We start from the raw sequence: 26,564 nt of genomic DNA on the forward strand, positions 1-26,564 counted from the left end.
GGCCTCCGGTTAATAGGTTAGTCCCAAAAATAATATAAAAGTGTAAAATAAAGCCCATTAACATCCAAAACAGATAATATAATAGCATGGAACAATCAAAAATTATAGATACGTTGGGGACGTGTCATAGAACAAACAACAACACAGAAAAAATTGGTAAGATGTCCTTAGTTCAAACTTTGGTGGGCGGGTTGTATAGGCTTTCATTTGTTGATTACTTCACCGAGGCTTAGAAGAACATGAACATGCGAAATAAATACAATGATGTTAACATAGTAGTATCTATTGACATAGACAAACTTTGATGTAACTTTGATTTTAACAAGAGGTTTTTGCTTTCATTGTTTTGTTAGTTTTTTATTTTTAATTGGGGAACTGCAATAGGGATGCCCCTACAGAGATATTGCTTTTTGAAATCGGGTTGCTAAATGTCAGTCGATCGAGACTCAAGTCCCAGTCAATTCTATATTTGTGTGATCTTACATGTGGATCCCATGCAAACAATTTATTTTAGTTTCTTCTTTTTTATATATATTTTGTCACTTGATTGAGACTTGATTAAGTCTGAGATCTAGCCACCCTTTTCAAATAAAATGAATAGGACTATGATATTTGGCACATGTGTGCTATATAAGCAAAACTGGCACACCACTACTTCTTTCACTTTAAAGTACCACATGATCCCCTTCCTTCGACCCCACTTTCTCCCGAACGACCCTGCAGGCTCGCCCGAGAAACCTGCTTCTCCCGCACATCTCGCACGCCCACCCCCGAGAAAATTGCCACTTCTTCACGTCTACCACATGATAAAAGAAATATTGCGCATGTGGGATTCAAACCCACACCTTCTTGGCGCCAAAGTGCGCCACCACAACAACCTCACCCTTAGTACTTGTTTCTCAAACTAAAGAAACTAATCATTTTGATCCCCTTTTTACAATTGTGTTACTATAAAAGAAAGTACAGAAAATTACCATGATTTTCCCTCAGGACAAAGTTACGATGGTATTCGCATGCAAGTTATCAGGCCTGTGTTGCGTAAGTTACCGTGCCATTTACATAGAACTTACCAGGTAATATGTTTCAACAACTACACCCCTTTCAAAGTTACCACTGTGTTATAAGGTCTTCGATGTGTAAAATACTGTGGTACTTACACATAAGTTATCAGGGTATGTGTACATCAACCTCGTCCCTGGTCAAAGTTACCATGGGGGATTGTACATGAGTTACCGGGTCTACAGTTCGTATATTATCATGGTACTTACACCTAAAAACCTGGGTGTGTTTCGGTAACTTTTTCCATAGGTCAAAAATTACCATGATGTTTTTGCGTAACTTATCACGCCTATAGCGGGTCAAAGTGGGCCATTTTTCTGGGCCAACCCACGAGCACGTGTGCCTCCTCATGACACTAAACATTATGTGGCTTTTCTGTGACACATCATGTGTTGTGTTCATCTAAGAGGCCCCGCGAGGCAAGTGCATGTTTTTAACAACTTGTTTTCCTTTGGTAAAAAGTTACCATCCTGTTTATATTGTAAGTTATTAGTTATGCGGTGCTTATATTATCATGTTATTCACACAAAAATTATCGGAAATGTTTTGAACAACTTTTCCCCGGGACAAAAGGTTATCATGGTGATTCTAGGTAACCTATCAAGCCCGCAGTGCTTAAAATATCATGCTATTTGCACAAAATTTATCAGGGGTATGTTTCAATAAAATCCCTCCCCCAGGTCAAAAACTTATCATGGTGTTTAGTTATCGCGGCGCATATGTTTTCATCCTATTTACACATGAAAATACCAAAGGAGGGAGGTATAGTACCATGCTATTTACACAGAAGATACCGGAGTATCTTAAAATAAATCTTCCCTATGGTCAAAGTTACCATGGTGTTTCTATCTCAGTTGTCAGATGTGTGTTGCGTATATTACCATCTATTTACACATAAATTATCTGGTATATTTTCATATTTTTCTTCCTCAATTGTTAAAGTTACCACGATGTTTGTATCTAAATTATCAGGTCTATGTCGTGAATGTTATCGTGCTATTTACAGAAATTACCGGGGGCCGGGGTTCAACAAATTTCTTCCCAATGATCAAAGTTACCACGATGCTTTCACCAAAGTTATCACGCCTTCAATGCTTATGACAATACTACTTACACATAATGTACCGCGTGGTATACAAAAGTTATCATGTTGGTGGTGCGTCATTTATCGTGGTGGTGATGGAGAATTTACCACGGGAAAAGTTTATGTGCCAGGTTTGATAGGTGAAACAAAAGCTTTTCAGTGCTAAAACATTGAAGGCAAAACATGTTAAAATAATTTTTTTCTTAGCTTGTTCAACAATAAGTGTCATAGACGAGATGGTTAGCTCCCTTTGTTGATTACTTGCAGACCAGAGATCAAATCTCAATTCAAGCATTATTTTTGCCCCCAAATCTGGAAGGCGCGGGAAAGGAAGGACGAGATCACGAGGACATGCGAGAAAGGAAGAAACTGCCACACGGTTGCCACTTACATATTTCGAAATGAATATGAATCACATTCATGAAGACTTGAACCCAAGTGGCCGAGTTGTACGTCGACTCTAGCTTTATTACAAAAAAAAGAACAGAGCACTCAAAATAGTTATTTTTGAATTGATTAAATTGCTTACCACATATGTTACGTGGTCACTCGAAATAATTCTTTGCTTGTCCAAGGAGCAAATCCTGAAGGCCGTATCCCACCCAGGATTAGCAAAAGAGAACGCGCGTGCCGATTCCGCCTGACTTTATGCTTATGGAAGGTTTGTAATTGCTTGAGACCGTGAAGATCTCAATCCGGAAACCTCGATATTACTAGTTTCATAAAAAAGATCTGAGCTTGTCGTCTCGAAAGAAAATAAAAGGACCTTACTAAAAAATAAAAAAAATAAAAGGACCTGGCTGTTAACTGTACTAAAAGGGCAGGTCGCACTTGATGCCTTGCTTGCTGTAGCAGAAGATGCAAAGCGCCATGCAAGCACAGGCCATGGTGCTACTAGACGCCTCCATCGAGCTGAGCGATCTAACAAGCGCATGGAGTCCTCGCTCTGCACAGCATCGCGCGCCAGCGCCACGGTGACCGGAGCGGGTGCCGGCATGCGGCGCCGCCGCGCCCCGGCCCGTGCCGGCACGTCGGGACGATGGTGGCCTCACGCTCTGCGCGCCCAGGCGAGCGCGACAGAGCCGTTGCACCTGGCACCGGCGAAGGGACGACAGCCGGCGCTGCCCTGGACCGCGCTGAGGGTGGGCGCCGGCGTCGCGCTCGCGCTGGCCCTGGGCGGCGCCTCGTGGTCAGCGCGCGGCGGCGGCGGCGGCGCCGTCCTCGTGCAGCCTGCCATGGTGTACACGCTCAACGCCGTCACGGACGGAACGGAGCGGGGCGGCACCCCGGCGGCGGCGGTGAGGACGAGCGTGGGCGCGCTCTCGGACTCGCTGTTCCGGCGCGAGGACGCGCCCAGGGAGCACGCCACGCTCATGGACCTCGTCTTCGAGCAAGTCACCAAGGAGGTTCCCTCTCTCTCTCTGCTTCTGCAATACCATTGCTCTGTTCTTTAGAATGCATGATGACATGCCAATGAGTTGGAGCTTGTGTTGATGTCATGCGCAGCACATCGGCGACAGGGGGAAGCTGACGAGCCTGCTGCAGAAGGAGTGGGCGGCGTCGCGCGACTCGGAGAGAAAGCTCGACCTCGGCTTGCTGCTCGCCGATGTGCTCATCAATCAGGTGAGTTCGTCTCTTCCGTTCGTGTGCTCTGCTGCGTGCTGACACACTGTTTAATCGTCACGTAGAGAGAATGGCAGAGGGCCAAGGAAGTCTGCCAGCAGCTGACTGGCCGCTACCAACGCGACCCGAGGCCATATTTACATCTGGTAAATGCTTTCTTGCCACTGCTAATGGGACTGTCTATTGCTCATCCGGATGAAAATCAATTGGCCTTCATCCATATTTTTCATCCAACTACAGGATGACAATTGTCCACCGTCCCTTGTCCTCTGTTTGTCCTTTAAAGTAGACTAACGGTTCCACACATGCATTTTTCCAACCTGGAGCGAACAGATAGATAGTCCCTTGTCCTCTGTTTGTCCTTTTAAGTAGACTAACGGGTCCACACATGCACTTTTCCAACCTACAAAAAATACATTGACAAGAATAGGTAAAATTACAATGATATTATCATCAAGAAAACTGAGTGTAAAACCCACTAAAATACACACTAATTTCTACCATGCCCCACTAAGACTTACAGTGTAAGATTGCAATTGAAAAGACACTGTAAAATCCACTAAAATGACATTGTAAATCCACTAAAAAGACTGGCAATGAAAACAAATTGGCTTTCACTCATATTTTTCCGCCAGTTAGAGGATGACAAGTGTCCTTGTCCCGCTTCCCCTTATGTTCCTTTTTGTCCAGCTTTTAAATGGACCCGCATCAAGATGTTAATGGGTCCACACCCCAACTCTTTTCAACCCACACAGGCAAAGTAGCGAGAAAGGAGAAAAAGAACCCAACGTTATAAGGCAAAACTTTCCCATCTCTAATCTAAAACTAACCACACAGAATTAAAATGAAAATGACAAAAAACACTAAAATTACACTATAAATCAACTAAAATTACACTAAGATTCACACTATAAAATACCACTGTAAATCTACTAAAAACACCGTAAATCCAGCTTGAATCCATTGTAAAATCTACTAAACTAAGCATTTCAGTTTAAATCCACTAAGAAAAACACTGAAAATCCGTATGAATTACAGTGTAAATCCAGTAGGAATTACACTGTAAATCCACCTAAAATTTCACTGTAATTCTACCTAGATTTACACTGTAAAATCGACCTAGAATTACAGTGTAAATATAGTAGGAATTACAGTGTAAATCCACATAGAATTACACTGTAATTCTACCTAGATTTACACTATAAATCGACCTAGAATTACAGTGTAAATATAGTAGGAATTACAGTGTAAATCCACCTAGAATTCACTGTAAATGTACCTAGGATTACACTATAAGAATTACACTTTTGAACAAGCCAACAAAAATGAACACTAACCAACAGTAAGAAGTGCTAAAATTACTGTGTAAACTACTTTGTAAATTACTGTGTAAACCCGCTACAAATTACTATGTAAGACCAATTAACATACAGTGGAGATATTTGGGACTAGGAGAAAGGCTTGAATTTGGACACAAGAAAGTGGACAAGGCAATACACATGAAGCAGATGAAAATGTCTTCATCAGGCAATTCTTCAGATTTGAGTTTATTGCGGAAGAAAGAAACTGGTGGGATGCTAGTCTCATTGAAATGGGACAAGATAAACTCACGCCCAGCATCAGCATCGGACACAATAGGCTCACCATCAATAGGAAGATATAAGATGTCATGGATGACATAATATTTGGAAATCGGATAAACTTCCTCCTAATCTGAATCTCTGAAGCAAGAACATCAAATTTGGATGCTAACCATTTGACAAACCTAAGAGGCACCTCTGTCCTCACAAATTTGAGAAGGCAATCTGCCCTGTAACTCTGTAGAACACTTACTTGGCTAGGAGACAAGCCACCAATAATAGTGGAGGGCAACTTGCCAGAGTATCTAGTGAATGTATTTGCTACAGGAAAATCAGAAGACCTCTTGCACTTCTACAACACAACAAAGAAACACAAAAAAAGAAAGAATCAAGATAAATTACACTAAAATAAACAAAAGAAAAATACATCTAGCAACAACAACTAGAACTAGACGGAACTAGGTTCTTGTGCATCAATAGCCATTCCACAAAAAAATAGATATGATGAAGATTACAAAAGGAGTTATCTAAAACTTATATCCATATCTATCATAGAGAAGTTGCATGCAAAAAAAAGGAAATATAAACAACAAAAAATAAAATATCACATTGCGAGCTCCAGCATTTGTAATCTTCCGTTTTAAGCAATTCACTTTCTGCAAAAACATAAAAAGAGGAATTATCCATTAACTAAAAACATGCATTAACTGATACAAAAAAGCATTAACAGAAGAAACTGGTACAAAAGCATTAACTACAGCACCACACTTACATGAGACACGTAGAACTCATACAAAGCTTTCTCCAAATCAGGATCATCCATTTGACCTTTGTGCAGTTAACAAATGAAACAAATGAATGAACTAAAAACCCGGAACAAATAAGTTACCAAGCAAGAAATAAAATAAATAAAAATCAAATTAGAAATATAACCTCCAAAGCTTGAAAAGGATCATCCTCGGCAAAATCATTGGGGACAAAAGGATCCCCATCTGAATCATCGCAATCTTCAACACAAGCAGCAGAAGTACCCTTACCAAAAGCCTTCATGAGTCTCCCCATACTTTAATCTATAACCTAAATATGTACAAACACAAAGAAAATGACAAAAAGTCTGGGATGAAATGGCAGAAGGGATAAAACATAACTAAAATATAAAGAAGAAATGCATTGATAGCATTTACAGTCTACATCTCTTTTATTTCACTACATAACCCACTGAGAATTGCAGTGAAGAAATCCCCTGCGAATTACAGTGGAAACCAACTAAGAAAAATACACTGTATTCACCAACTAAGAAAAATACACTGGAATTCCGATGAAGATTACAGGTGTAAATCCAAATATAATTACAGTCTAAATCCTCTAAGAAAATACACTGGAATCAGATGCATCACAAGAACTTACAAACTAGCGATGCATCACAAGAACAATCACAATTCCTCTGCTATCAATAACAGTGTAAATTACACTGAATTTTTACACTATAAAATCAGCTATCAATTACACTGTAAATTCACTGACAAATACACTGTAAATCCAAAAAGCAATTCCACTATAAAAATTAAAGTGAATTACACTGTAATTCCACTAGCGTATACAGTGCAAATCCATGGCAATTACACTGTAAATCAGCTATCAAATTACACTGTACATCACTCACAAATACACTGTAATTCCACTAACAAATACAGTGCAACCCCACTGACAAAAAATACACTACAATTAGGACATATACACTGTTATTCCACTAGCAAATACAGTGCAGATCCACTGACAAAATACACTGAAATTACATTGTAAAATAACCGGGGATTACACTACAAATTGCTTTGGACTTACACTACAAATATTCTACCTATGCACTAGAAAATTACACTGGAAATCCACTACGGATTACAATGAAAATCAAGTATAAATTACACTGAAAATCACTCTAAAAAACAATGGGGATTGCACTGTAAATCACTGTAAATCCAAAATAGGAACTACAGAGTAAACCACATACTCACTAAACGATACCAGTGAAGAGAAATAGTCTTGGGATTAAAGGCCCGGGAACAGAATACATCCGTTAGAATTGACTGAATACATCAGACTACTACGTACAACTAAGCAAGCCAGCCTCACATGAACAACTCGAATGCCAACAACCAATCAATTACAGATCAGCAGATCAAACTGACGCACATCCCAGCTACCGCAGCTACCGTGCTTAGCAGATCAATCAAACACATCCCAGAAACGGCGCAACCTAAACAAATCTACACGGAAAAAAGCTGCAGGGGATGGATACAATCATCAGATCTGACAGACAAAACCAACTCCCAACCTAACAGATCACAGGAACAACAAAAAGGGAGGGGGGGGGGGGGGGGGGGGGGGCGAATCCGACAAACAAAATCGCCAGCAGCGGAAATGGGGACGGGTCAGTGAGGGGCCGAGAGATGCTGCAGATCCCGATGGCAGGAACAGAAGGGAGGCGAAGGAAGCGAGGCAACACGACAGAGAGCACGGACGAGCCACCACCAAGACACTGGATCGAGCGGCGAGGCGGAGCTCCAAATCGCCATGGCTATCTCTTTTTTTAGAGAAAAGGCAACAGCCCGACTTTATAAATAAAGCCACCAGGCAGAGTTACACCAGCAGAACCAACACCCAGAACAAGTTTAACGGCCAGGGAACATAAGTAGCATTACAAGGCCTCCAGCCTAACATGGCATGCAGGCCAGCAAATCATCAAAAACATTGGCAGTGAAATTAGAAAGCTGCCCTTGAAGTACGCCGAAGAAGGGAAGACGCCGTAGATTTCATTTTGGATGACATGTCGTCGAAAGCTTGAAGGTCCCCTTCCTTAGTCAATAATCTCCACTGCTGTAAAAAGACATTGGCTTTAAATAAGCAGCTGACAGGGTTAGCCGGAAAAATGCGTTCAATTGTGAACTTGTTCCTAATAATCCACAGCGACCACCCGATCGCAGCCCAGCCCACTAAGAAGACCCTCTTGGACTGCCCTGATAAGGAGTTAGTATATTGCCTCAGGTCCTCAAAGGAGTAGGGAGTCCAGTTAACATGAAGCCAAAGTCTGATGCAACACCACATGAATTTGGCTAAAGAGCAGTGAAAGAAAATATGATCAGTGTTCTCAAGTGCCCCACAAAGCACGCACCTATCAGTGCCCGGCTCGTTCCTCTTCTTAATTTGATTGGCCGCCGGCAGCTTACGGCGAACAACTTGCCAGAGAAAGATTTTAATCTTAGGGGGGATTCGGGCAGACCAAATATCCTTAAACTTCAATGAGCGGCCACCAGAGATAAGCTTAGAATAAGCCGATTTAACAGAGAAGCGCCCCGAAGATGAGAGGGGCCAAACCACGGAATCCTCTTCCTCCGAGAGCAGGGGGAAGCCAGCAGTAAGGCGCTGCCAGTCTTCCAACTCTTCAGGGGAAAGAGATCGCCGGAAATCTAAAACCCAACCCTGAACCGAGAGCTCAAAGATAGAGATCTCAGGATCAGCATAATAAGAAAACAAGGCCGGGAAGGCAGCCGCAAGCGTGGTGTCCCTGACCCACCAGTCTAGCCAAAAATGAGTGGACTTACCATTCCTAACAACAAATTTGACAAGGGAGCGAAAAATCGGCCGAACTTTAACCAGTTGATGCCAAAATTGAGACCCGCCAGAAGCAGAGGCGAACATAGGGCTCGAGGAAGGGAAATATTTAGCTTTAAGAATCGAGAGCCAAAATGGGCGCTCCTCAAGTGTCATTATCTTCCACCACTATTTAATCAAAAGACAATTGTTCATGACTCTCGTATTAATAATGCCAAGAGCCCCCTTGTCCTTAGGACGGCAAATGATTTTCCATCTGACCAATCTATATTTGCGTTTATTGTCCGCGGAGTTCCAGTAAAATGCACCCCTATGCTTGTCAAAACCAGAGTGAATCCCGTTGGACAGAAGGTAGAAACCCATCAGGTACATCGGGAGGGATGAGAGGCATGAGTTGGTAAGGGCAACCTTGCCCGCCTGCGTGTTATATCGTCCTCTCCAAGGGAGGACTCTATTGCCAACTTTAGCAACCACCGGTGCAAAATCTTTTGCCAAGAGCTTAAACGGGGAAATAGGAATTCCTAAATATTTGAGAGGATAAGACCCAAGGGAACAGTTCAGAAGGTGAGCCACCCGTTGCGCTTCCAAATCCGAAACCCCAGTCACAATGACCTCGCTCTTGGAAAAGTTAATTTTAAGACCCGAAAGAGCTTCGAAGCAAAGCAGAAGGAATTTCAAATTGGTGAGACTGGTCTCATTGAGCTCTACCATAATGATGGTGTCATACGCATACTGAAGATGAGTAATGCCATGAGGGATAAGGTGAGAGCTCACCGGGAAAATATGCCCAGCCAACGCGGCCCGAGAGAGGATATGAGATAAAGCATCAGCAACAAAATTGAAAAGCAGAGGGGTCACCGGGTCCCCTTGTCTAAGTCCCCTACCATTAGCAAAAAAATCACTAGTTTGGCCATTCACAACCACCGCCGTGTGCCCACCAGAAACAAGTTGCATCAAACGGTGCATCACCGGACCCTCAAAGCCCTTAGCCAATAGGACTTGCCGAAGAAAATTCCAACTCACCGAGTCGTAAGCCTTCTCAAAGTCAAGCTTAAGGACCACAGCCTTGGTCCCCTTAATCCGCAGATCATGGATTATCTCATGTAGGCACAGCACCCCATCCAAGATGAATCTCCCTTTAATGAAAGCAGATTGGAAAGGGCTAATGACCCGATGAGCTATCGGGGACACCCTAGTGGCCATGCCCTTAGCTGGCATCTTAGCAAAGTTGTTAATTAAAGCAATGGGCCGAAATTGCGAAATCAAGTCAGCACCTTTGATTTTAGGGATAAGGGTGAGAACCGCGTAATTGAGCCTCGAAATGTCAACGGTGCCCAGCCAAAATCCTTGGATGATTGCTTTAATAAGGCATTTTAACTGAGGCCAGAAATGCCGAAAGAAAGGAATGGAGAAGCCGTTAGGGCCTGAAGCCGCATTAGAATTGGCGGTCCGAATAGTTTCAAATATTTCCTCTTCAGAGGGGGGAATAAGCAGGAGATCATTATCAACGCTCGACAACTGCTCAAGGGGAGGCCAGAAGCCCGGAGCAAGCGAAAAACCCATCTCAGGTTTAGCCGCTAACAAATTAGAGAAGAATTGGACCACATGACGAAGAATGACCGAAGGGTCCGAAACCCTAACACCATCAATCAGAAGGCTGTCAATTAGGCATCTACGACGTCTACCATTCGCAATGGCGAAGAAATAAGCTGTGGGCGCATCACCCTTAAGAGTCCAGTTAATCCTGCCTCTTTGTTTCCAATAAACTTCCTCCTGGCGGTGAATATCCAAGAGCGCCTTTTCTAGGCCATAGCGGAGCAGCCATTCGGCCTCAGAGAGACCAGAACTGTCCGCACGAATATCAAGATCGCCAATTTGGGCACCCAGCCTCGTTTTGTCACGCCTTAACTCAGCAAAATGATTCTTAGACCAACCTTTGAGGAATTTGTGCAGGCAGTAGGAAACATGATGCCAATCATCCATTGGGCCAAAAGAGCGACGAGGAGATGAAAGACATGCTGAGATCTTCCGGGTCAACATGGTGGGGAACCCCTCCACTAAGAGCCAAGACGCATCGAATTGAAACCTTTGGCAACCAATTGGACCGGACCCATCGTCAAGGATTAGGGGAGCATGATCAGATCCCACAATGGGCAGGGCACGCAGACAAACCCGAGGGAAAAGGGCATCCCAGCCAGGGCAGAGAAAAACCCTGTCAAGAACAGAGCGGATGGGGGAAGCTTGACGGTTAGTCCAAGTGAAGCGGGCCCCAACCCTAGGGACTTCACGAATGGTCGTATCCCTGATGAAAGCATTGAAGGCCTCAGCCAGAGCCCAAGAGAAATTAGCGGAGCTCTTATCAGAAAGGTATCTCAACAGGTTAAAATCACCCCCAATCAAGAGGGGGAGTTGGCAGGAGTCAATTTTATTATAAATCTCGTCCAAGAAATCGTACGAAAAGGAATGATCTGCCGGGCCGTAAACCACCATGAACTCGAGAAGAGAATTGAGGGAACGATGGGAAACTACCGTACTAGCCCAGTACCTACCATGGTCAAAAGCTACAAAATCAAATATATCATTATTGGTGCCCAGAAGAAAGCCACCCGACTGACCAACAGAGGCCACAAAATTCCACCTGAATCTATCTATCCCAGCAATAGCCAAAAGTTCACTCGAGGAGAAGGAGGGTTTGAGGGTCTCAACAGGGCCAATAAAATCAACATTTTCAGACCGCACCAAATCGTTGGTCCCTGCGCCCCCTAGCGCAGAAACCTCTGATGTTCCAAAATAAGGCCTTCATCTGAAGGAAAGATTTTTGATTCTAAGACTCGACCTACACGGAGCCTTGCAGGGTTTAGCGCGTTTCCCAGCCCCACGTTTCTGAACCGAGGAGACCTGACACCTGTCAGCCTCCCCCACTACCCCCCCGGCCACAACCAGAGGGGCGGACACACCAGCCCCAGCCTCCTTGGCTTGCGCAAAGTCAGCCTGAGCTAGCTCGTTAGCTCTAATCACATCAAGTAAGGAAGAAGGGGAACCCAAACTGGAGTCTAAACAAATCCCAACATCATCTAATATCTTAAACAACTGCTCATTAGACTGAGAAGGTAAAACTAATCTAACAGGAGACGTAACCAAAGGAGGGGAAGGAGACGGAGTAGGGCCCGAACCTGGAGGAGGGAGATCCCGCGCCGCCGCACGCCGAGCCGCCCGGTCAGCCACACGCTCGCCGCTGTTGGAGACCCGACCACTCTTGCGAGCAGTAGAAGCAGGGGAACGAACAGGCACAGGGGGAGCCCGGCCAGGGGAAGCAGCCGCCGAGGACGGGCCCGAAGCCGCACCCAAATCCACCTCCAGCCTGCGGCAAAGCCCAGCCTCGGACTGCCTGGAATCCCCAGACGCCCTGCTCATCGTAGAGAACTTCTTCACCGACGATTTCTTCCTCTTCTTGGACGCCGACGGGCCAGCCGGGGGTAGATCTTCAATGCCAGACAGCGAAGGGGAGGTGGGGCGAGTGGGAAGATTAGAACACGCCGCCAAACGCGGGGTGCCCTTCGTCCCACCATAAGCCGCAGCCCCACCACCCAATCCTGGCAAGGAACCCTGGATCCCACCGCCCGCCGGAGCACAATCTTTCATCAGATCTTGTTCTTCAAGGGACATCCCATCCCACTCGGACTGGGTAAAGCGAGGATCCGTGCCATGCATCGAGTCATCATGGCCCCCAACACCATCCTTACTCTTGTCATCGTTGCCGGAGGCCGGGGGGGAGGGGGAGGAGGAGGAGAAGCAGGGCCAGGAACACCCTCCACCCGGACCCGAAGCCGAAATCCACCCGCCGCCGGGAAAACGTCAACATAGCCATGAATGCAGATAGGGTCAACACACCAGACCCGAAGACGGACTGGTCCAAGAACAGACAGCGAGTCTTGATCAACCTCAATGGGTTTCCCTAGGAGCACTCCAAAAGCCATCAGGAAGGCCGAAGTGCGCATGTTAGAAGGCACGTCATCCACAAGCACCCAAACATCAGAAAGAGAAGCAATGGCCTTTGATCCATTGGAGGCGGCCTTGACCGATACCACAAGTTGATTCAGAGGGAGCGTGAAACTGGTACATGAGGATATCATGCGGAGGCTCTCTTTAGAGGGAAATGTAGCAGCAAACTCAAAATCAGATAACTGGCGGATCTACCAATCCCACCCGCCCTCGTCCCACAGTTGAAGTTCATCAAGAAGGGCCTGGGGGGAGATGCGCTTGTCCTGAACAGATATGACACCAACACTGGAAAGCGAGGGGTTGGGAGCAACTACAGGAACCTCCTTATCAAGGGCAAAGAAAGAATAGCCAGGGAGGCCGATCCCATAGTGAACGAAGGAAAGAGGTTTGACACGGCTATGACAGTCCACCGTGAGGTGGCCGTCCTCCCTACAGATGAGGCAAAACGGGGGATTTTCACAGCGGGACTGGAAATGGCCAGGACGATGACACGCAAAGCAAGTGAGGATAGGGTTGGAGACCTGGGAATGAGGGGGATTGCGGCCAGGGCCTCGAGGGGGAGGAGGAGGGAGAATCCCATCACTAGGGAAACCAGCACCAGCACCGGCGCCACGCCCCGCAGCAGCGCCGAAAGGGCGGCGGGCCGGGGCCCCCGACGCACCACGGGGAACGAAGCGAGACGGTCCGCCACCAGTCGGCGCCCGCGGCGGCCCGCCACCCTGGGGGACAAGCGAGGGGGGAGACGAGGAAGGCCCCGAGGAGCCCGCCCGACTCCCCAGCGCCGCCTGCTCCCAAGGATCGACCGCAGCCACCGGAGCACCAGACACGGGAGGCGGAGGGACCGCCGGCCCAGATCCAGAAGCACGAGGGGACGCACCGGCCGCCTCCACCGAAGCCCCCGCACCCGGAGCGAGCGAGGCATGGAGCTTGGCACGGAGCGAAGCCTCATACTCCAGATCCGCGGCGGCGTCGCCAGAGCCATCACGCCCCCGCTTGTGGCCGGAGACCGCCTCACTGGAGGACCCGGGGGAGCGGTCCATCGCGGCCACCGTCGCGAAGGGAAGGAGGAGGGGGGTGGAGGAGTAGATCTGACGAAACAGCGGATAGGGAGACGGCACCGGCGCAAGTCAGAGGAGGAGGCAGGAAACCCTAGAAAAGGGGGAACCGCACCCTTCCGAACCCAAATATAGCCAGAGCTAGCCAGGCCGAGCTCACCAAGGGGGGCCGGGGGAGGAATGGGCTGAATCTGGGCCAACCTCGGCCCAGGAGCCAACGACAGGAGGGGGGAAATCAACAGAAGAAGCCAACAAGGGGACCGAAACAGGCCCACCCGGCCCAACAGCACCCAAAGGAGCCCGCGACCCAACCCGGGGCACCAGCGCCAGCCCCGACCCCAGATCTAGGGTTGGCACGGGCGGCGCCGCCGCCGAGGGAGCGGGGACCACAGCCTAAGACGAGCCAGGGAGGGCAGCCGCCGGAGGGGAAGACGCCGGCGACACCACCATTGCCACCCTAGGGCCCACCAGGGAATCATCCAAGGACCAGGAGGCAGCGCGCCGGCGACCACGTGCGACGCGGCACCAACCATCCGCATCCACACCCAACCCGACTGACCGCCCCCTACCACCCGGAGCAAACTTACGCCGGCGACCCACCGCTAGAGCAGCCGATGACCCACCCACCAGAGCCGGACGGGAAGGAGGGGGAAGAACCTCAGAATCCGAGCCGGAGTCATCCGAGTCGAGCGCCCAAAACCTGTTGGCCCGGGGCGCATCCAGGACCGCAGCACTGGGGGGGGGGAGCCGAGGAGAGGGAGGGGGTTGGACTCGCCGCCGGCGAGGAGCCCGGAGGAGACCTCGGGGGAGGGGAGAGGGAGAGGGGAACCGCACGAGACAGGGACGCCGACGAGGGAGGGCCGCGGGGCGGCGACGCCCCAGGAAAGGGGAGAGCGAGAGGAGAAGAGAACGCCATCCTCAATCCCACAGCAGTCGCCATGGCTATCTCTCTCTCGCTCGACTCTGTTCGGGGTTGCGTGTTTGAATTGAAATGACAAAGGGTCTGGGAGGAAGAGGGTGGCACAGACACGCGGGTGTTGCGATGGGAAAAATAACGGATCAACCACACGAGCCCGATAAGAGAAACGAGACAAATAACAGGTCAAACACACGAATCTCAGCGCACAAATCGCACGGCACAGAAAACGGATGAAAGCGAATTGTTTTCATCCAGATGTAAATTAGCAGATCCGCTGCTAATACATCCTGCCTAGCCTACATGTGATCAATTTCTCGTGTGCTCAACTCTGTGTTTGTGCAGGCTGTGGTGAACATGATGATGGCGGTGGAGACCATGCTATCCCCGGAGACGGCCACCGCCGACGACATTGAGAAGATGTCCAAGAATGCCATGGACGCCTGGAAAGAATTCAAGAACAAGTACGAGCTGGCCAAGGGAACAACGGAGTCCAGCACCTGACCACCTGATGCGTGCACTACTGACATTTCTTCTGAAGAATCTTTGTGTCTTGCTTGCCTGAAGCCTGAAGGCAAATGTTTGTGTTGAGTGCTGACCACTCTTGTGATGCATCTTTGTGCCTTGCCAGCGTAGTTGCGCGTGTAGTTGATTCAGTGTCCGTGAGTTCATGTAATCATGAAGTCTTATCTCTTTGTGTGCTTGTGTTTACCAAGTTTCCCCTCTGTCATATTGACCAACAGTGCAATCTTCAGACCCTACAGGAAGTATGAAATGCTACATATGCATATATTCTACACACTAGTCTGTGTGGTACTTTGTGTTACCAAAAGTTTCCCTGCTGTATATCTGCCCTTAATGGAAGCCCATCTTCAGAGCAAATGAATGGATGAAATGCTACATTTTCATAGACCTTGTTTTTATTCAGAAGGCTCCCCCCACATCTTCATGAGGTACCCCTCGCAGCTGCTCCCGGCGATGTCCCGCGATGACGCCATCCTGGAGACCCCTCCTCCTCCGCCGCCATTGTCGCGCTTCAGGTTGTGCCGGTACTCGACGCTGATGTGCTCCAGCACCTCCACCTCGAACATGTTGATGCTCACCCTGGGGCTCATCTGGTCCCGCACGTAGGCGAAGGCCAGCTGGTCCCGCGGGTTGAACGCCTCAAGCTCGTTGAAGAGCAGGCAGGAGAAGAGGTCGCTCGCCGAGCCGTGCCTCCTCATGATGATCGCCGTGTCCGGCACATCTGCACGGCGTCAAACGAATCAGAATCGAATCAGAATGCGGGCACGCGAGCAATTCTTCTTGAGTGGATACCTGAAGGATATGGGAGCTTGCCCGGGGACCATGGCTGCAGGCCGTTGCCGCAGTAGGCCTCCATCTGCGCCCTGACGGCGTCCACGTCGCGCCACTTGCGCCACCGCGCCGTGGCGATCGCCTCCTCCATGGCGTGGAGGTTGAACGGGTGCCTGGAGACCGCCATGTCCACGCCCTTGCCGAGGAGGAGCGAGTGCACCAGCAGCAGCGGGTCCACCGTGAGCTGCATCTTGGCGTCCACCCACACGCTGAACCTGGCGTTCGGGAACAGCCGGTGCAGCAGGTGCTTCACCACGACGCCGTTCATGGCGGGGTCCTCGTAGGGGAGCTGCTCCTGCTGCAGCGTCACCACGCGCCATGCGCCGACGACCGCGCTGGCCGACGCGGCGTGCTCGTCTTTGAGGATGCCGTGGCTCGCCAGGACCCGGTGGGTACGGTCGTCGATGAACATGAAGAAGCACGCCGCCTTGACCGTATGGGAGCCGAGCCCCTTCGGCTGCCGGATCTTGTCGTGGTCGTTCAGGATCGCCGAGGCGACCACGACCCCTCGGCAGCCCTCCATGGCCAATCTGTCTGAAACCATCGACGTCAAAGAAGAGCATGGTAACAAGTCTAAGCCCTTAAACCTTGTAACGCTTAACCAAGTTTAAAAAAATTATAGATGTTGAGGTTTCTATAAGCATTGTCAAAATCTACAATTTTTTGACTTGCCACAAAATCTCTATACACTGTACATTTTATCATAATATGGACCAAGTATGTTTTCAAGCAGTACAATCTGCCAAAGACTTTGTACAGTAGTGGAGTACTAACTTATAATATGCATTAAATATGTACTTTAGGTGTACAATTTTCCATTCACTAGCATCTTTACTGGGGTATCTTATGATTTAACAACATTTTATGAGAGAAGAGCCACATTTTGGTTATTGCTCTTTCCTCATTAATTAATATTTTGTCTAGTTGCATCTTTTTAGGTAAAAGTTGACGTGATTACACTAGAGCGAATTTCTTTTACATGCAAAATACGAAATGAGGACAAAAAAACCTCACCGGCTTGTGCGAGGGGGAATTCCTTGAAGAATCCACATGGGATTTCCACCGCGCTGTCCGTGTTACTGAAGAACGATCTTCGTTCCTCCATGGACAAATTCCCCGCAAACGAGTCCCTCCTGCCGTTCTGGTACCGCAACGCAGGGGATGCACGACGATGAGCCGCCGAGAGGTTGCGGCCGAGGCCATTGATCTCTTGCAGAACAGTGTTATAATCTGCTCGAAGAACGAAATTTGCGGGTCAGAAAGGCAGCGAACGATCGGGTCCTCTGAAAAGCGGCAATGATCTCCGCGGGCGACGGAGGCCGGGACCTGAGAAGACGGCCGGGTCGGAGCAGAGCGCGCGCGGGACGGGGAGGGCGTGCTTGTGCGCGCCGTAGCCGCGCGGGTACTCGAAGAGCGGCGTCGGCGGCGGAGGGGAGCGGCGGGCGGGGCGGAGGAGGAGGCGGTGGAGGGACAGGCAGCGCGAGGGGTCGGAGAAGGAGACGTAGAGCGCGAGCGGGAGCGTGGTGAGGAGGTAGAGCAGCGAGAGGCAGAGCAGCTTGGACTGCAGCAGCGGGGGCCTCCGCACGCGCACCCACGCCATGCCGCCCGGGCGGATCGGCGGAGTGGCTGGCGTACGTACGTGCCCCCCGGTTTGTTTCCACTTTTGGAGCTGAGTGATCGGGTCACACGGGAAGAGGCGATCCGGCGTCCTCGTGCATGCCGCACGTCCGTTACGGAGTAAAAAACCACCTGCCGTGCCGTGGTCCAACATGCCGCACGTGAGCAGCAAATAGGAAGGATCCGGCTTGCCTGCTCCTTCCCCATGCTCCCATCCGTGCTCCCACTTTATCCTACGGCTGTCTTTTTCCTTTTTCTTTTCTAATCTAATCATCTCCTCCCTGATTTTAAGGGGATGGGGCCAGGTCTTATTTATTCCAATCAAATCAAGCTACATATGCGGGAATACGGATGGGCACACGGGGAGAGAGCAGGCAAGTCTAGTCCAGATAGGAAGCAGCGCCAGTGTGATAGCCGGGGACATTCATAGGAAGCGTATCATCGGAACAATCTTCTCAAATGCGAACGAAAGCAACGGGCCGGCCGCCAAAATGGCAAACAGTTTGTTGCACCAAGAAAAGGCACTTTATTGCTCGCAAGTTTATACGCTACCATTATTCGTCGGCTTACATAGAAGCTTAAAAGACAAGACACTCTTATATATACGAGCTCACTGGTTTAGTCTAACAAGCGGCTAGCTTGCACAGTTACATGTCGGACGCGGCCATGGTGTCGAAGAGCATCCATATCTCGTTCACCCTGCCGCTGAACTCGAACGGCGAGTTGTACTGCGCCACGGTGTACTCGGACGCCGGGTCGGCCTTGCGGCCGTCGGACACGGGCGCGGCCCACCTGGTCCCCTGCAGGCTGGCCTCGAGCAGCGCGGCCTGCTTGCCGACGTCGGCGTCGGCTACGAAGCCGCCGAACCGGCGCACGGCCGCGTACCTCGCCCCGGCCCACCTCTGCACGCGCAGGCCCTCGGCCGGCGGCGGGTCCGCCTGGTTCTTGGCCGGCACGTAGAAGCTGACCACGAAGGAGGAGACGCAGAAGGGCCCGTCGCTGGGCGCCACCCGCGTCAGCACCGGCGCCGTCATCTCGATCGTCTCGTTGTACGCGTTCTTCCCCTGGATGTACTTGAAAAGCCTGGCCCATACAAACAAGCGAAGCCCGTTATTGCTCTCTCAGGCCCATTTGTTTAGGCCCACGTCAAGCCCAAGAAGATAGCTTCAGTCAGTGGCACTACTGCTTGGCAATGGCGAAGGGAGCGGCGTGCTTACTGGAGGAAGCCGGAGCGGGTGGCGTCGACGAGCGAGATGTCCTCGATGGGCGCGGTGGAGACCCACATCGCGTCCTTGTACCGCCGGATCTCGAACCCGTTGGCGCTGTCCACCACGTCGTACGCCGGGCACTCGATGCGCTCGCACGACGGCGGCACGGCGGCGCCCGCGCCGGCGGCGAGCAGGGCGGCCGCGGCGAGCAGGAGGAGCATGCCGCTCCGCCGCGCCATGGTTCTCGGTGGGGAGTGTAGTGGGGGATTGGGTTTGTGGGGCTCGGGTGCGTGCGTGCGTGCCTCTGGCGATTGATTGGGTGGTGGTGGGATAAATACGGCTCGGCTGCGGCTCAGGGTGGCCGCGGGCCGCGGCGGCCGTGCTTCCACGTCGACGGATTCGAGCACTTGGCCGTCATCGTTCGAGTCTTGAGGATCGAGACTGGCAAGCGGGGGAGAGGGGACACACGTAGACAGTAGAAGCATCGGTTGGTGGTTTCTGAGATGATTTTCGCTGTGATTTCTGAAGGTGTGATAATACTATCTTGGAATTTCTGTGAGATTTTAGAACGCTCGAGACCTCTGTACTGAATTATATTATGAACGTACATGCTCTTTCCCTTAAGCCAACCACTCTTACTGAATTGTTTTACTGCTAGTGCGACGAACATACATACTAAGAGCTTCTGCAATATCATAGGCTCTTACTTCACATACGGAAAAAGACTCTCGTCGCGCTTTATATATAAAGCAACACGATAGAACCGATACAAGATGAGAAAAATCTCTACAAAGCGGATTAAAGATAAAACAAAAATACAAGAGCATCTACACCCCACCAAGAAACACCGAGGCTACTACCTAGAAGAGACACCACGCCTCCATGAGAAACCATCGGATATCGATGCAACACACACACCAAGAAGTCGCCGGATATGGCCCCCTCCCATCTCGCTCCGATCCGTGGAGCGCCGAACCTGCCTGCAAACAACGAGGATCGAGCGCGATGGCAACGACGCCACGTGTAAAAGATAGGACACCGTCGGGGCCACCCCTAGTTAGAGCCCAAGGAGCGTTGAGTTAGGATCCGAGCTCGCCGGCTGATGACGATGATACGTGACCAAAGGGTACTTGAGCTCCACGACGACGCCCCAAGAGGGTGTCAGCGTTCTGGGAATGGGGGTACCCAGGCTTGTCTGCCCGCGTCCCACTGCGTGGCTTCATCAACGGCCTTGTACGACCCAGCTTAAACGTCAACAACTCAAGACCTCCGCGTGGGGCGGCCTCCCCAGGCTGGCTCACGAGGAGCGGAGATATCTATGCAAGCCACACCTCGCGAGGTTCAGATGACGTGAGCCATGACGACCAAGGCCAGGCGGGCGCCAGCGGGCGTAGCGTATCAGTTTCCTCTTTGGTGCTAAGGAGGCAAGCATGGGCACGGAGCCCCGAGGAATCAAGCAAAGGTTTTCATTCCGGTGCAACAAGACCAAGCCGCCAGGACGGCAGGACGGAGGTCATCACCGAGCCCACCGTGGCGTCATCACTAGTGACTTTTGTAGGCGAAGACCACTTTTGTCAAGATAGCATGTACTAGTTGTCTCCCTTTAAATTTGGCCGTTTTGGGATCCCTTCCCGCCTTCATTTGGGAAGAGGACAAATGCCACTATTGTAAGTGCATCTAGTTCCACCCCTAATTGGTTTTGGAGTATTGACGACAAATCTGGTTGAGGGACTAATGTGTTTGTGAGAATTGCAGGATAACACAGGTAGCAGTCCCTCATTGATTCGGTTTACCTACCGGAGATGACCCCTAAAAATGTGTGAAGACATTGAAGATAATGGTGGTATGTGAAGATATTCACATTGAAGACTATGACATGAGAAGACATTACATGAAGTCTTTGGAGCGCGAAGACATAGTTGTTTCATAGTTTCATTTTCTTCCTTGTTGAGTCATAGGAACCACCGTACTGTTAAGTGGGCTCCAAGTGAACAAAGTCAGAATGACTAAAGTGATGCTCAACCAAATCCTAAGTCTTCGAGTGAAGACAATGAGAGCAAATCTTATCCAGAGCTGGATGAGTCTGCTTTACTTGTAGCCCAAGTCAAGCTGTCGCGTGTGTTTGAAATCTGACTGTTGGAACACGTGTCAGTTCCTTAGTGACCCAGGATCATTTCGGACAAATCAGGTCGGATTGCCTAGTGGCTATAAATAGCCCACCCCTACACCATAAATTGGTGACTGCTCAGAGTTAGTGCACGGCTTTTGTCGTTTGAGAGCAACCCACCTCGAAGCCTTTGAGAGAGAAATCCTTGAGAGGACAAAGCCCTAAACACATAGAGCCAAAGAGTGTTAGGCATCATCGAAGTCTTTTCTGTTTGTGTGATCTGAAGACTTGTTACACTTGAGGACTGTGAATCCTCCAGCCGGTTAGGCGTCGCGTTCTGAGCATCCAAGAGTCATTGTGGATCGCTGGTGAACGAAGTCTGTGAAGGTTTGGAAGTCTACCTTGAAGACTTACCTGAGTGATTGGGCGAGGACTGGGTGTCCTTAGCTCAAAGGGAATAAGGTGAAGACACGGTCTTTTGAGTTGAATCTCAGCCTCCCTAACCAGACGTACAGTTGTCACAACAACTGGAACTGGTCCAACAAATCCTTTGTCTTCACCAAGCAACTGGTTATATCTCTTCCTTCTCTTTGCTTACAGTTTGTCTTCGTGAAGTCATTGGCTGCTTGCATCATCTGTTTGATTTCACCGTGTAACTACTTGTTCTGATTGGCTTTATACTATCTTCCATCCTGATCCATACTGCCTAGCTGCTAATAGTCTTTGTGCTTTCACTTCATTGAATACTTGACTATGTCTGACCTAGTGTAGTCTACCTTCTGCTGCATGTTAATAGGTTCATTTCTATCGTTTGTCTTCGAACTTTCATGTTTTGAAGACTTTCATAAAAATCGCCTATTCATCCTTCTCTAGTTGATAACTAGCACTTTCAATTGGTATCAGAGCAGGGTACTCCCTTGTTCTGTGTGATTCAGTTTAACCACCTGAAGTTTTGGCTATGTCGACTGCAGGGATAATCAAAGTCTCCGCTGCGTGCCCTGTCTTCGATGACACTGATTACCCCTACTGGAAGAATAAGATGCGCATGCATCTTGAAGCCATTGATGTTGATCTATGGTATGTCGTCAAGAATGGCGTTCCCAAGGCTGGTAAAGGCGTCACCACAGCTGATGTCAAGAAGTTCATTCAACTGGATTCTACTTCCAAGAACATCATCTGTGGTCATCTGACCAAAAGACAGTATGGCTGTGTGAGTGCTCTGGAAACGTCGAAGCTAGTCTGGGACTGGCTCTCCAAGGTCAACGAAGGTGTCTCAACCCAGAGAGATCAAAGGATCAATGTCCTTCGCAACCTCGTCAACTGCTTCAAGAGAAACGACAATGAGAATGTCCACCTCACGTTTGATCGTCTCACTGACATCACAAATGAGCTTCATGCTCTCGGCGCCACTGAGATCACCAAGCATGAAATCATCAAGACACTCCTGAGATCACTTGACAGCTCGTTTGACACCCTAGCCCCGATGATTCAAGAATGCCCCGACTTCAAGACACTCGATCCGTCTGACATAGTTGAGAGGCTCAACACACATGAGTTTCAGCTATCTGAGAAAAGAGATATCTATTGTCCCAACTATGGCCGAACTCACGCTTTGAAGGCAAAAGCTGCTTCCTCATCTGAAGAAGAATCTGACTGCAGTTCTGATGATCCTGAAGACATTGGAAAGGAGCTTGCTATGCTTGTGAAGAAGTTTCAGAAATTCACCAAGAAGAAAGGCTTCAGAAAGTCTTCACGATCCAGCTCAAGAAATGATGAAGCTTCTACTCATGACCACAAGAAGAGAACATGCCACAAGTGCAAGAAACCTGGTCACTTCATCTCTGAGTGTCCGCAGTGGGACAATGAAAACAAGAAGAAGAAGAAGAAGAGCAAGGAATATGATTATGATGACAAGAAGACGAAGAAATCCTCAAAGTCTTCTTCCAAGTCTTCATCAAAGTCTTCATCACACAAGAGGAGCTCATCTGGCAAGGCTCATGGTTTTGTTGGAAAGGAGATGGATTCAGAGGAGGAGTCTGCTTCTGAGGAGGCGGAGGTGGAGTCTGAGGAGGAGTCCGACTCTGGCGTTGCAAGTCTAGCTTTAGCTACAGCCTATGTTGCCAAGTCCATCTTCAACACTGAAGACAATGGCTCCGTCACCTACGCTGATGCTAAGGACAAGGACGACTCCGCTCCCACCTACTGCTTCATGGCACGTGATGCCAAGGTAAACTCACGCGATGCTTACTTTCAAACATCAAGTGAAGATGACTGATTGTGAATCCAAACCCAGCTACAAAACACTTGCTAAAATTGCAACTGAACAACAGAAAGCTATGAAACATATTCAAAAACTGTTAGACAAAAGCGATGACCTATTGGACGTGGAAATGACCCGATCTAAGTCCTTAATTGAAGACATAAAAAATCTTCATGTTAAGTATGAGGAACTTGAAAGTCGTCATGAAACACTCTCAATAACTCATGAAAAGCTTTCATATGATTATCTTCAAAGGAAGAAGACAAACCCCAGACCAAAGGCTTCATATGGTCCAAAGGCTTCATACAGACACATGACTCACCTAAGTCACCCTAACACCAATGTTTTGCAGGGAAACCATACTCAGGCCTATGAATATGAGCATGTTTTATCAAACCGCCATGCTCATAAGACCAAGAACTACTCTGCCTATTCATATGAGTACTATTCGCCTTCTGCAAGGCTATTTGCTAGGGCTCCAAAGCCGAAGTTCTCAGATGCTGCACTTAGACTCATTGCTTCGAAGCCACCCCTGAAGATGTGGGTGGTTTAGAAGACTTAACTCTCTTTTGCAGGGAAAGGTCTCCAGCCTGAAATCAAATGCGTCAGATGCTATTGCCGGGGACCTAGAACATCTTGTGGGGCACAAGATAAAATGCCCAAATGATCTTATTATGTATTTTGTTCCTGAGTCGCTTGACATGCATCCTACCAGTTCTAACCTGGGTCTGAGCTTTCATAATCCACTTGCTCGTCAAATGTTTATGCTTCAGAATACTCTTCGTGAAGCCTATCCCCCTAACTGCTCTGTAGGGTATGACACCAGCTGCTTCAGAATGGTTTATTGATAGTGGATGCACTAATCATATGACTGGTGATCGAAGTCTTCTCATGGACTCCACCTTATGTCCATCTGACAAGACTCACATCACATTTGCTGACACTGGTAAAAGCAAGGTATTGGGTCTAGGTAGAGTTGCAATCTCAAAGGATCAGCACATGGATAAAGTGATGCTTGTTGAATCCCTTGGTTTCAACTTAATGTTTGTCTCAATGCTTTGCGATTTGAACATGATTGTGATATTTGGAAAATATCGTTGCCTTGTTCTAATGGAATCTGACAAGTCTCTAGTCTTTGAAGGGTATTGGAAAGATGATTTGTACATGGTAGATTTCTCAGCAGGACCACAACTTGCTGTATGTCTTCTGGCAAAAGCTTCAGAGTGCTGGCTCTGGCATCGGAGGCTAGGGCATGCTGGCATGAGGAACTTGCATACTCTCGCAAAGAAGAAGCACGTCATAGGCATCGAGGGCGTCAAGTTCAAGAAGGATCACTTATGCGGTGCCTGTGAAGCTGGAAAGATGACGAGGGCCAAGCATCCCTCGAAGACAATTATGACTACAACTCAACCCTTCGAACTGCTACACATGGACCTATTCGGTCCTACTCACTACTCTACTCTCACTACTACTGCTTGTCTCTATGGCTTCGTCGTTGTTGATGATTATTCAAGATATACATGGGTGCATATAATTCTCTACAAGACTGAAGTGCAGGATGTCTTTAGACGCTTCACCAACCATGCCATGAACAACTATGGCGTCAAGATCAAGCATATCAGAAGTGATAATGGCACATAATTCAAGAACACCAGCCTCGACACTTATCTTGATACATTGGGCATCACTCATGAGTTCTCAGCTCCAGACATGCCGCAGCAGAATGGCATTGTGGAGCGCAAGAACAGAACACTCATTGAGATGGCTAGGACGATGCTTGATGAGTACAAGACTCCAAGAAAGTTCTGGCCTGAAGCTATTGATACTACATGCCATGTCATCAACCGTGTTTATCTTCACAAGCTTCTAGAGAAGACATCATATGAGCTACTGACTGGTAAGAAGCCAAATGTAAGTTACTTCAGAGTATTTGGTGCCAGATGCTGGATCAAGGATCCACATCACACTTCAAATTTTTCACCGAAAGCACATGAAGGTTTTATGCTTGGTTACGGAAAGGATTCACACTCCTACAGAGTCTTCAACCTCTTTCACTATAAAGTGGTTGAAACGATGTGCGGTTCGATGAGACTAACGGCTCGCAAAGAGAGCACCTGCCAAATGTGCTAGATGAAGTTCCACCTAGGGAATCCATCAAGCTTATGGGTACTAGAGAAATCATACCTTCAGAGGCACAGGCTGAAGAGGAACTTATCATTTCTGCACCAAATCAACCTGAAGACTCTGCTCAGCCTGAAGCCAATGCTGAAGATGAAGACAATGATCAGCAAGAGAAAAGTCTTCGTCCAGTTCATCCTCGTGTTGCAAATGAAGTACAGATTGAGAAGATAATTGATGACATCAATGCACCTGGTCCACTCACTCGTTCAAGAGCAACACATCTAGCAATTTTCCGTGGGCACTTTGCATTTGTCTCAATATCTGAACCCAAGAAAGTTGCTGAAGCCTTCATGGAACCTGAGTGGATTCAAGCTATGCAAGAAGAGCTTCAACAGTTCGAGTTGAACAATGTGTGGGAATTGGTCAAGTGTCCTGATCCTCGTAAACACAATATCATAGGCACTAAATGGATATATCGCAACAAGCAAGATGAGCATGGTCAAGTTGTCAGAAACAAGGCTCGTCTTGTTGCTCAAGGATACACTCAAGTTGAAGGGATCAACTTCGATGAAACATTTGCTCCCGTGGCTAGGCTTGAAGCCATTCGCATACTGCTAGCCTACGCAAATCATCATAACATCCTTCTGTATCAAATGGATTTGAAGAGTGCCTTTCTCAATGGCAAGATTTAAGAAGAAGTGTATGTTGCACAACCACCTGGCTTTGAAGATCCAAAACATCCCGACATGGTTTACAAGCTCAACAAGGCACTGTATGGCCTCAAACAAGCCCCTCGTGCTTGGTATGACACACTCAAAGACTTCCTGAAGAGCAAAGGCTTCAAACCTGGTTCCCTGGATCCCACACTCTTCATGAAGACATATGATGGTGAACTGTTTGTGTGCCATATATATGTGGATGACATTATCTTCGGCTGCACTAATCAAAAATACAGTGATGAGTTTGG

At 48.5% G+C, this 26,564-nt stretch overlaps 3 protein-coding genes and 1 long non-coding RNA gene across 5 annotated transcripts; 1 reads left to right on the top strand and 3 right to left on the bottom strand.

The window, feature by feature from the left end:
• The first annotated feature begins 3,075 nt into the window (after positions 1-3,075).
• On the top strand, positions 3,076-15,727 carry LOC125525468 (uncharacterized). Its single transcript, XM_048690469.2, has 4 exons — positions 3,076-3,549; positions 3,650-3,766; positions 3,832-3,912; positions 15,274-15,727. The coding sequence occupies exons 1-4, from the start codon at positions 3,076-3,078 to the stop codon at positions 15,430-15,432; spliced, it is 831 nt and encodes a 276-aa protein (XP_048546426.2). The 3' UTR covers positions 15,433-15,727.
• On the bottom strand, positions 3,963-7,084 carry LOC147978883 (uncharacterized). 2 transcript variants are annotated; one of them, XR_015618375.1, is made up of 5 exons: positions 6,280-7,084; positions 6,119-6,174; positions 5,955-6,002; positions 5,600-5,698; positions 3,963-4,169 (listed from the first exon to the last, which is right to left on the bottom strand). It is a non-coding gene; the product is annotated as an uncharacterized LOC147978883 (long non-coding RNA). The 2 variants fall into 2 exon arrangements; XR_015618373.1 differs by lacking the exons at positions 5,955-6,002; positions 6,119-6,174.
• LOC125525467 (transmembrane protein (DUF616)) lies at positions 15,697-18,259 on the bottom strand. Its single transcript, XM_048690467.2, has 4 exons — positions 17,611-18,259; positions 17,299-17,514; positions 16,246-16,818; positions 15,697-16,174 (listed from the first exon to the last, which is right to left on the bottom strand). The coding sequence occupies exons 1-4, from the start codon at positions 18,173-18,175 to the stop codon at positions 15,849-15,851; spliced, it is 1,680 nt and encodes a 559-aa protein (XP_048546424.1). The 5' UTR covers positions 18,176-18,259; the 3' UTR covers positions 15,697-15,848.
• A 144-nt stretch (positions 18,260-18,403) lies between these two features.
• On the bottom strand, positions 18,404-19,609 carry LOC125525469 (uncharacterized). The gene is made up of 2 exons (XM_048690470.2): positions 19,119-19,609; positions 18,404-18,984 (listed from the first exon to the last, which is right to left on the bottom strand). Exons 1-2 carry the CDS (start codon positions 19,592-19,594, stop codon positions 18,549-18,551), a joined length of 912 nt encoding a protein of 303 aa, XP_048546427.2. The 5' UTR covers positions 19,595-19,609; the 3' UTR covers positions 18,404-18,548.
• Between the last annotated feature and the right edge of the window lie 6,955 nt (positions 19,610-26,564).

The sequence above is a fragment of the Triticum urartu genome, chromosome 3A (assembly GCF_056163025.1).
Source record: "Triticum urartu cultivar PI428250 chromosome 3A, HENAU_Tu73, whole genome shotgun sequence".
Lineage (NCBI taxonomy): Eukaryota > Viridiplantae > Streptophyta > Magnoliopsida > Poales > Poaceae > Triticum > Triticum urartu.

Excerpts from the sequence above, each read along its gene's own strand:
- LOC125525468 (XM_048690469.2), top strand. The coding sequence starts at position 3,076 with ATGGAGTCCTCGCTCTGCACAGCATCGCGCGCCAGCGCCACGGTGACC. Across the intron at positions 3,550-3,649 it reads TCGAGCAAGTCACCAAGGAG|CACATCGGCGACAGGGGGAA; the intron begins GTTCCCTCTCTC and ends TGTCATGCGCAG. Across the intron at positions 3,767-3,831 it reads CCGATGTGCTCATCAATCAG|AGAGAATGGCAGAGGGCCAA; the intron begins GTGAGTTCGTCT and ends ATCGTCACGTAG.
- LOC125525467 (XM_048690467.2), bottom strand. The coding sequence starts at position 18,175 with ATGATTAGATTAGAAAAGAAAAAGGAAAAAGACAGCCGTAGGATAAAG. Across the intron at positions 16,819-17,298 it reads ATTCCCCCTCGCACAAGCCG|ACAGATTGGCCATGGAGGGC; the intron begins GTGAGGTTTTTT and ends CGATGGTTTCAG. Across the intron at positions 16,175-16,245 it reads CAAGCTCCCATATCCTTCAG|ATGTGCCGGACACGGCGATC; the intron begins GTATCCACTCAA and ends GACGCCGTGCAG.
- LOC125525469 (XM_048690470.2), bottom strand. The coding sequence starts at position 19,594 with ATGCTTCTACTGTCTACGTGTGTCCCCTCTCCCCCGCTTGCCAGTCTC. Across the intron at positions 18,985-19,118 it reads ACCCGCTCCGGCTTCCTCCA|GCTTTTCAAGTACATCCAGG; the intron begins GTAAGCACGCCG and ends TGTATGGGCCAG.